Source organism: Oncorhynchus mykiss, chromosome 15 (genome assembly GCF_057628025.1).
Source record: "Oncorhynchus mykiss isolate SJ-2025 chromosome 15, ASM5762802v1, whole genome shotgun sequence".
NCBI classification, from domain to species: Eukaryota; Metazoa; Chordata; class Actinopteri; order Salmoniformes; family Salmonidae; genus Oncorhynchus; species Oncorhynchus mykiss.
Window position 1 is genome coordinate 30,327,630 of NC_143036.1, and position 10,174 is coordinate 30,337,803.

Here is a 10,174-nt window from a genome sequence, read left to right on the forward strand (position 1 = left end):
GCCCCATCCTTCAATTCGCAATGATTGTACATCCGCTAAGAGAAGTCAGGCAAAAGTTAAAACCTCAAAGCCAATATGGAGTCAACATAGTGTAAGTAAAAACAAACATAAATAAGTTAGAAATTGTGCTACTCATGCACAAACGTCTCGTAAAAGTAATAATGTTTTCGATTGGTTAGCGTTTGAAAATTGTACAAATAAAATATTTTCCTTCTTCAGAAGTTCCAGCTAGCCAGGCTAACGTTATCATACAGTAGGCATATATTAATAATTCTATAGTTAATATAAGTAGACATGCAATTCTAATTGACTGTAGCGCATATAAAGCATCCACAAACTACTGGTGGCTGAACGCAATCCCCGGGATGAGTGAAGAATTTCCGGGCAAAAGGGCGGTCTATTTAAAATGCATTCCTTCCTTCGCCCCTTCCCCTGCAAGTGTATACTCGTCAGACGTCATCAGAAGTGTCCACTTAATTTGAGGACTGACGCTTCGAACACACCGACACTGTAACTGAGCAAAATAGCACACAGCATCATCTGGATATGTATGCAACAACAGTTCAACATTCGCCTTCTGCTACCATTTCTGTCAAGCGGTCTACGCATTACAGTATGACGCATACGTTCGATACATCCAATGTGCTCATCACACCGGACGCACTGCAACTGCGTCTGCGGGGGTTTCATTGGAAACAAATGTAGTTCTGCTGTACCAAAATGCAATGACGCTGTCGGTGTGTTCGAAGCGGGAGGGGAGAGGGTGAATCTGATAAGTGTTTGGACTGCAGCCAGTGTAGATGAAGGGGAGGAGACCGGTTAAAGAAGGATTTTTAAGCCTTGAGACAATTGAGACAGATTTGGTATGTGTGCCATTCAGAGGGTGAATGGGCAAGACAAAAGGTGTAAGTGCCTATGAACTGCGGGGGGTACCAGGCGCACTAGTTTGAGTGTGTCAAGAACGGCAACATTGCTGGGTTTTTCACGCTTAACAGTTTTCCGTCTGTATCAAGAATGGTCCACCACCCAAAGGACATCCAGCCAACTTGACACAACTCTGGAAAGCATTGGAGTCAACATGGGCCAGCATCGCTGTGGAACGCTTTCGACACCTTGTTGAGTCCATGCCCCGATTTAATTGAGGCTGTTTGTGTGCATGTGCAAGATTTGTACAGACTCAGAGCTTCAAAATGGTATATCATACACTGCAGTTGGAGGAAACATGGGAAAGTTATGCTTCTTTGAAATTTGACAAACGTGTTCTCTCACTTAGAGACAAGTAGGACAAATGCTCTAGAAAGATTCAGTTTCTAGAGAGCTCTTTCTTCCGTTGCGCCCATTCCGTTGCCCCATTCAGTGTCGTTCACACCCTCTTAAGTCTTTGCCATCTCTTTATGAATTCACATGGAAACGCATGAGTCATCATGGCATTGTCCTCCTGAAAGTAATTGTTCTACTTAAACTCCCTCTGTGCTTTATCGGTAGCACCAGCTATATTCAGGGCAGCAATGCTTTTGAGAGCTGTGCAGGGTTGGGAGATATGGCCGAAATATCGCATCACAATATTTTTCTAATTATTGAAGGTATTTCATGTTTTTGAATAATAGTTCTAAATATGCTTAATAAGTAGTGCATGACTCTAGGGCGGAAACAAATGCATTCTAAGTGGTTGTAATAGGGCTTTCTGTCATGTTCTGACCTTTATTTCCTTTGTTTTGTCTTTATTTAGTATGGCTCATGGCGTGAGTTGGAGTGGGCAGTCTATGTTTGTGTTTATGTTTTTTTCTATTTCTGTGTTTGGCCTGATATGGTTCTCAATCAGAGGCAGCTGTTTATCGTTGTCCCTGATTGAGAACCATATTTAGGTAGCCTGGGTTTCACTGTAGGTTTGTGGGTGTTTGTTTTCCGTGTGAGTGTTTTGACGCCACACGGTACTGTTTCGGTTTGGTTTATTTCACGTTATCGTTTATTGTTTTGTATTTCATAGTGTTCAGTGCTTTCCTTATTAAAATCGTCATGAACACTTACCACGCCGCATCTTCAGACGAAGAGGAGGAAATCTGCCGTTACAGAAATACCCACCAACAGAGGACCAAACGGCATGGTAATGGGCAGCAGCATCGAACACAAGACTCGTGGACTTGGGGGGGAAATTCTAGACGGGAGAGGACCCTGGGCACAGCCAGGGGAATATCGCCACCCCAAAGCAGAGCTGGAGGCAGCGAAGGCAGAGAGGCGCTGGTATGAGGAGGCAGCACGGCGGCGCAGTTGGAAGCCCGAGAGTCAGCCCCAAAAATGTATTGGGAGGAGGCACACAGGGAGTGTGGCGAAGCCAGGTAGGAGACCTGCGCCAACTTCCTGTGCTTACCGGAGAGAGAGAGGATCCGGGCAGGCACTGTGTTATGCGGTGGAGCGCACAGTTTCCCCAGTGCGTGTGCATAGCCCGGTGCGGTACATTCCAGCTCCTCGTATTGGCCGGGCTAGAGTGGGAATCGAGCCAGGTGCCATGAAGCCGGCTTTACACATCTGGTCTCCAGTGCGTCTCCTCGGGCCGGCATACATGGCACCAGCCTTACGCATGGTGTCCCCGGTTCGCCAGCACAGCCCAGTGCGGCCTATTCCACCTCGCCGCACTGGTCGGGCTACAGGGAGCATTCAACCAGGTAAGGTTGGGCAGGATCGGTGCTCAAGAGCTCCAGTGCGCCTGCACGGTCCGATCTATCCAGTGCCACCTCCACGCACCAGCCCTCCGGTGGCAGCCCCTGCACCAGGCTGTCTCTCCGTTTTCTGCCTACAGGGTCTCCCGCCTGTTCAGCGCTGCCAGAGCCTTCCTCCTCTCTAGCGCTGCCAGAGCCTCCCGCCTGTCCAGCGCTGCCAGAGTCTCTCGTCTGTCCTGAGCTGCTAGAGTCTCTCGTCTGTCCTGAGCTGCTAGAGTCTCTCGTCTGTCCTGAGCTGCTAGAGTCTCTCGTCTGTCCTGAGCTGCTAGAGTCTCTCGTCTGTCCTGAGCTGCTAGAGTCTCCCGTCTGTCCTGAGCTGCTAGAGTCTCCCGTCTGTCCTGAGCTGCTAGAGTCTCCCGTCTGTCCTGAGCTGCTAGAGTCTCCCGTCTGTCCTGAGCTGCTAGAGTCTCCCGTCTGTCCTGAGCTGCTAGAGTCTCCCGTCTGTCCTGAGCTGCTAGAGTCTCCCGTCTGTCCTGAGCTGCTAGAGTCTCCCGTCTGTCCTGAGCTGCTAGAGTCTCCCGTCTGTCCTGAGCTGCTAGAGCCGCCAGTCTGTTCTGAGCCGTCAGTCAGCCAGGACCTGCCAGAGCCGCCAGCCAGCCAGTAGCTGCCAGAGCCGCCAGCCAGCCAGGAGCTGCCAGAGCCGGCCAGCCAGCCAGGAGCTGCCAGAGCCGGCCAGCCAGCCAGCCAGGAGCTGCCAGAGCCGGCCAGCCAGCCAGGAGCTGCCAGAGCCGGCCAGCCAGCCAGGAGCTGCCAGAGCCGGCCAGCCAGCCAGGAGCTGCCAGAGCCGGCCAGCCAGCCAGGAGCTGCCAGAGTCGGCCAGCCAGCCAGGAGCTGCCAGAGCCGGCCAGCCAGCCAGTAGCTGCCAGAGCCGGCCAGCCAGCCAGGAGCTGCCAGAGCCGGCCAGCCAGCCAGGAGCTGCCAGAGCCGGCCAGCCAGCCAGGATCTGCCAGAGCCAACAGTCAGCCAGGGGATGCCAGAATCGGCCTTCACTCCGGAGCTGCTGGAGTCTCCCGCCTGTCCGGAGCTGCTAGAGCCGCCAGTCTGTTCTGAGCCGTCAGTCAGCCAGGATCTGCCAGAGCCGCCCAGCCAGCCAGGATCTGCCAGAGCCGCCAGCCAGCCAGGATCTGCCAGAGCCGCCAGCCAGCCAGGGGATGTCAGAATCGGCCTTCACTCTGGAGCTGCTGGAGTCTCCCGCCTGTCCGGTGCTGCCGGAGGCGTTCTTCACTCCGGCGCTGCCGGAGTCTCCTATTTTCCACCATAATTTGCAAATAAATTCATTTATTAGCCTTTTAAAATGATAAACTTGGATTAGCTAATACAACGTGCCATTGGAACACAATAGTAATGGTTGCTGATAATGGGCCTCTGTACGCCTATGCCGTTTCCAGCTACAATAGTCATTTACAACATTCGCAAAGTCTACATTGTATTTCTGATCAATTCTTTTTTATTTTAATGGACAAAAAATTTGCTTTTCTTTAAAAAACAAGGACATTTCTAAGTGACCCCAAACTGTTGAACGGTAGTATACGTATCAAAAGTAAAAGTATAAATCATTTCAAATTGCTTATATTAAACAAAGCATACGGCACAAATGTTTTTGTTAATTTACTGATAGCCAGGGGCACACTCCAACACAGACATAATTTACTGATAGCCAGGGGCACACTCCAACACAGACATAATTTACTGATAGCCAGGGGCACACTCCAACACAGACATAATTTACTGATAGCCAGGGGCACACTCCAACACAGACATAATTTACTGATAGCCAGGGGCACACTCCAACACAGACATAATTTACTGATAGCCAGGGGCACACTCCAACACAGACATAATTTACTGATAGCCAGGGGCACACTCCAACACAGACATAATTTACTGATAGCCAGGGGCACACTCCAACACAGACATAACTTACTGATAGCCAGGGGCACACTCCAACACAGACATAACTTACAAACAAAGCATTTGTGTTTAGTGAGTCCTCCAGGTCAGCGGCAGTAGGGATGACCAGGGATGTTCTCTTGATAAGTATGTGAATTGGACCATTTTCCTGTCAAAATGTAACGAGTACTTTTGGGTGTCAGCAAAAATGTATGGAGTGAAAAGTACATTATTTTCTTTAGGAATGTTGTGAAGTAAAAGTAGTCAAAAATATAAACTGTAAAGAAATAGTACAGATACCCCAAAAAACGACTTAAATAGTACTTCAAAGTATTTTTTACTTAAGTACTTTACACCACTACCTGCTGAGAAGGAAGCGGGTGCTGTCTCATGAACTCTGTGACCTAATGGAGCATGGGCCTGACCTTTAGCCATCTGGAGAAACAGTCTGGCATCTGCAGGGACAGATCTGGAGAGGCTACACACACACACACACACACAATAATGTGATGATAAGGTGTAGTTTTAGTATCATGTGAACCAAAATACCTTTCTGCAATCTGCAGCCCAACCTGGGCCAACGGCTCCACACTCTGGCCAAACTGGGCAGCATTCGGAGCACTGGCATTGCCCAGGACGTGGCGGACATAGACGCCCTAAATCAGAGAGAAAGATAGAGTGGGAATGACAGACAGAATAAAGCGAGAAAAATCACAATTTATGATCCGCTGTGATCCATTTACGATCCTCCTGAATTTATGATCCTCCTGATTTTCACATCAGTGTGAAAAAGGGAAAATGCCAATGGTGTCTATTTTCAACCGGGGGTCAGAGATAGATGAAAGCCAATGCAGATTGATGAAGAAAAAAAAGTTTTGAATTTAAGCCTCTCCTCTTTACAGAACACACCCCAGGAGTCTGCTTTGGTTTGCCGTGTTCAGGTACAGACAAAAGATAATGAAAGCAGACAAGATAAAAAAGTGTGTGTGTCTTGATGAGATTTAATTAGATGAGAATGTGGACCTGGGAATAATTTGAGCTCATTAGCTGCCTCTTCAGCTGAACAGCCCCAAAGAGATGACAAGCTGGGAGATAGAGAAACTCCTACAGTGTGTTTGTGTGTTCCTTCATTTACACCAGTCCATCTAACGTCAGTGAAAAGGTGCATCTTATCACACAGCTCTATGGGGAGTAATTACACACCCCTTAATGCACCCTGTGTGCATGTTTGTGTGTGAAAGAGAGTGACTAACCTGAGCAATCCCTGCCATCTTAAAGACATGGAGGGCCAGGTAGAAGTTGAGCTGAGGGAGAGAGGATGGGATCCCTCGGCAGCGGCAGTAGATGGAGATCAGGTCCTCAGGAGTGGGTACATCTGGCCATTGAGAGAGAAATGCAGACATTGGAAACTTAAGGCGTCCGCATACATAGGTTCGGTTAGCTTCTATCAGAATTCGGCTTGGCGAAGCGACTGTCTTTGCTCTCATACTCCCAAAAGCCCTTCGCTTGAAAAAGTAGAAAAAAATAGGCAATATTACTGTTGTTTGTCCCTTTGGAGCCACCGTAGCAACAACATAGGCAGAAACACTTCCTCAAAATAGTCAGAATTAAGATTAAGATTAAGATAAATCAAGAAATCTGTCATTCATTTTGACAAGGAGGTCTTAGTCGCACAATTTTACATCTACAATAGCTTAGATGTTTGATTAAGTATTTCTCAAGTGAAAAAAATGTGCATGAAAACTAGTCGTCTCTCGCTGAATGACAACAAATGTTCCCACTCCTACTACTAGTAGTACTGTTGACCAATCACAGACGAAGGGGACATAGACTTTGGTGGCCGAAGTCTTCGACTTGCCTCAAGAAAACATTTTGTGTGTGTGAACTGCCAAAGACCAGAATGAACAAAAACGTCACAAAATGTAGTAATAACATATGCGCAAACTGTTCTGACTGGGAAGCATATGGTGAGCTTAGCGTGTGTGTACTTTACTGTATTTATACTTAGAATGCAGTTTTTCAATGGTAAAAGTTCAAAAATAGCTGGAGTGGGACCTTTAACTTAGGGTTTAGAGATCAGAAGCTGATCCTGCCTTCAGCATTTCTAACAGTGTCAGATATAAGAGCTCAGAGGTCATACCCTCCACACCCTTCAGGCTGCCCATGCTTTTGAGGATGCTGAGGCTACTGGGCTAATAGTTGGGCATCAGGAAGTAGGGCAGGTCTGCCATTGGCTGGCCCGTAGTGGATAGCTCCCAGTCCAACACAGCCACCACACGTGCCTGGAGAGAGAGCATACACCAACACACATCCAATTCATTCCAACTACCAAGCTACCCCCATATTCAATAAAAGCATGGCCCGTATTCAAAAAGTGTCACAGAGTAGATGATCCACGATCAGGACCCACCTGTCCCATGTGATCTTATTCATTATGATCTAGATCAGCAGTGAGATGGAGCAAGGCCCACAACACTACCTCAGTAGGATGGAATATCAGGTCGTCCACTCGAAAATCCCCATGGACGAGGGCCACTTCATTTGATTGTCATTAGTGGACATGTTGCTCATCAGCCAATTCTGGGTAATAAACGGTAAAAAATACTAAGTGCTTTAATGATGAACTTTGAGAATGGAAGGGATTTTGTTATGTATTGGCTGTTTTTGTTCTGTTACTGCTGTATCATTTTTCTCATGTTTTTTTTCTTCCGTGAACCGTATGTGAGGCAGGTAGCCTAGTGGTGTGAGCGTTGGGCCAGTAACCACTGTTCCCCTAGTGCCGAAGACCTGGATGTCGATTAAGGCAGCCCCCCCACACCTCTCTGATTCAGAAGGGTTGGGTTAAACGCGGAAGACACATTTCAGTTGAAGGCATTCAGTTGTACAACTTTACCATATAATTAAAAATGACAAAAATATTGAAAAGAGACAGGGATGGGAATTTGTGGAGGATATCCATCCTCTACCTGTCTCTTGCAGTAGCCAGGCCTTCTCCCCTACCCATCTAGGAGTGAGGACGGGCCAGAACCTCCACTGCTGCCCAGAACCTCCACAAACAGGGCTGCCCTCTCCGCTGCAGGCTGAGGTACTGGGTACCCAGCAGAGAACAAGGCCTTCTGACACAATACTCTCTGTCCACCTCAACACACCAATGACAGAGAAGAATCCTTTCAAATAAATATGAGCAATTCATACATAACATAATGTGTCAAATCAAAAGCGTTGACAGAGTAGAGCGTCAAAGCCAGCTGTTTAGCCTACTTTGTCTCCCTCTATTGGACATAAATTATACAGCTAAAAAACAGAAACAACTATGTCAATGAGGAGTGCCTACCAGATGACTGCCTCATGAAGCTGGTTGAGAGAATGCCAAGAGTGTGTAAAGCTGTCATCAAGGCAAAGGGTGGCTACTTTGAAGAATCTCAACTATAAAATATATTTTGATTTGTTTAACACGGTTTTGGTTACTACATGATTCCATATGTGTTATTTCATAGTTTTGATGTCTTCACTATTATTCTACAATGTTAAAAAAACAAAAAATGAGTAGATCTGTCCAAACTTTTAACTGGTACTGTAAATAGTAAAGTACAGATACCCCCCAAAAACGACTTAAGTAGTGCTTTAAAGTATTTTTTTAACTTAAGTACCATACACCACTGGCTATATAGAGCGGGTGCCGATTCCGAGTCAATATGCAGAGAGGTAAAGGTTAATCGAGGTTATTTACACATGTCGGTAGGGCTAAAGTGACTAGATAATAAACAGATAACATATAATAAATAGATAATAAACAGTGAGTAGCAGTAGTGTAAAAACAGAGGGGGGGGGGGGGGGGGGGGGGCAATGTAAATAGCCATTTGATTAATTGTTCGTCAGTCTTATGGTTTGGGGGTGGAAGCTGTTAAGGAGCCTTTTGGACCTAGACTTGGCGCTCCGGTACCGCTTGCCGTGCGGTAGCAGAAAGAATAGTCTATGACTTGGGTGACTGGAGTCCAATTTTTTGCGTCTTCCTTACCGCTGATCACACGTAAACACAGGTCAGTTTCATAGCAGCCACTTTGTACTGCTTGTCACCTCTATGTGCTCTCCTCCTCTCACCTCTTCCCTTGGCTTGTGGACTTCAATGCACAACACATCAGCTGTATGTGACCAGGCGAAGAAAATAAAAAAATCCAAGCCAAACCGCTACACACAGCCTAGATCGTTGTCACCATATCAGCTAAAGTAATGTCACAGTCAGCCTAGATAATAGAACTAATGTGATAGTAAACCCACTACAATCATGCAGTAACGTTACAGTGTAGTCAGTAAGCAGTTACACCGGCAGGCCCCGGTGGCAATACATTTGTGATACCAAAAGCTTACCTTGACTTGGAAGAGTTCCAGTGTTGTGTTGGAAAGTCATAGCCAGCTAGCACCCCTCTGTTTGTGAAGGCTGTTTCAGTAGGCTAAAGTGAAACTGAAAGTGAAAAAAAAGAGACAAAATCTCTCTCTAGCTTCTCCTTCATTTAGAAAGAAATTAATTTATTCAAAACTGTTCAACTATTGTCTTTCTCTCTCTTTGAGTCAACTACTCACCACATTTTATACACTGTAGCTTACACTTTCAGTACCCGATAATTCTCGGATTCTTTGATTGGTTGGACAACATGTCAATTCATGCTGAAACAGCTCTGATAGGCTGGAGGACATCCTCCGGAAGTTGTCATAATCACTATGTAAGTCTATGGAAGGGGTGTGAGAACCATGAGCCTCCTAGGCTTTGTATTGAAGTCGATGTACCGAGAGGAGAACGGAAGTTAGCTGTCCTTTGCTACACAATGGTGCTCGCTACAGAGTGATGTTGAGGCTACTGTAGACCTTTGCAAAATAGTGTTTTAATCAATTATTTGGTGACATGATTATATTGAGTATCGTTTAATCTAAAAAATATAACTTTTTAAATGTTTTACAATTTACTTTTTTAAATGAAATTCACTGAGGAGGATGGTCCTCCTCTTCCTCCTCTGAGGAGCCTCCACTGGAAAAGTGGGGTTGGACTGTGGTGGCAGTGGTTAGAGCGTTGGACTAGTATCCTGAAAAGTTGCAAGATCGAATCCCCCGAGCTGACGAGGTACAAATCTGTCGTTCTACCCCTGAACAAGTCAGTTAACCCACTGTTCCTAGGCAGTCGTTGAAATTAAGAATGCGTTCTTAAATGACTTACCTAGTTAAATAAATGTAAATAACTATCCAGCACTGAAATGATTAGACACGAAGGCTTGGACCGTGACTCACAAAATGTAATGAAGCATGCACAATTTAGCGATTTACCTGCATTGTCAGACAGTGAGCTTGTCATTGTTGGACACTCCTTATGTCTTTCCTGCTAGATATAGCTGAAGATTGACAATGTTGAACATGTGATGTTCACGAACAGGAGTTGTTTGGTCTTCCATAATTCGGTGTGGATGAATCTTTTGAAAAAGCAAAGGTACAATTAATACAACATAGATTGTCGAATTGTTTCGTTTCAGTGCATTACAAATCAAACCTTGCGCAAATCAGATGTTTGACGTTTTCTG

At 46.1% G+C, this 10,174-nt stretch overlaps 1 protein-coding gene and 1 long non-coding RNA gene across 7 annotated transcripts in view; one reads left to right on the forward strand and one right to left on the reverse strand.

The window, feature by feature from the left end:
* The window catches only part of LOC149977435 (uncharacterized), a 171,295-nt gene that overhangs the window by 42,919 nt on the left and 118,202 nt on the right, over window positions 1-10,174 (forward strand). The window lies entirely within an intron of this gene.
* Window positions 4,142-10,066, reverse strand: acad11 (acyl-CoA dehydrogenase family, member 11). 6 transcript variants are annotated; one of them, XR_016486643.1, is made up of 6 exons: window positions 9,924-10,063; window positions 8,976-9,069; window positions 5,861-5,982; window positions 5,180-5,263; window positions 4,970-5,085; window positions 4,142-4,776 (listed from the first exon to the last, which is right to left on the reverse strand). XR_016486643.1 is itself a non-coding variant. In XM_090199895.1 (5 exons), exons 2-5 carry the CDS (start codon window positions 6,770-6,772, stop codon window positions 5,035-5,037), a joined length of 282 nt encoding a protein of 93 aa, XP_090056021.1. In that variant the 5' UTR covers window positions 6,773-6,889; window positions 9,924-10,066; the 3' UTR covers window positions 4,142-5,034. The 6 variants fall into 6 exon arrangements, 2 of the variants coding, with proteins under 2 accessions (XP_090056021.1, XP_090056020.1); XR_016486644.1 differs by lacking the exon at window positions 8,976-9,069 and having other exon boundaries at window positions 9,924-10,041; XR_016486645.1 differs by lacking the exons at window positions 8,976-9,069; window positions 9,924-10,063 and adding an exon at window positions 6,748-6,887.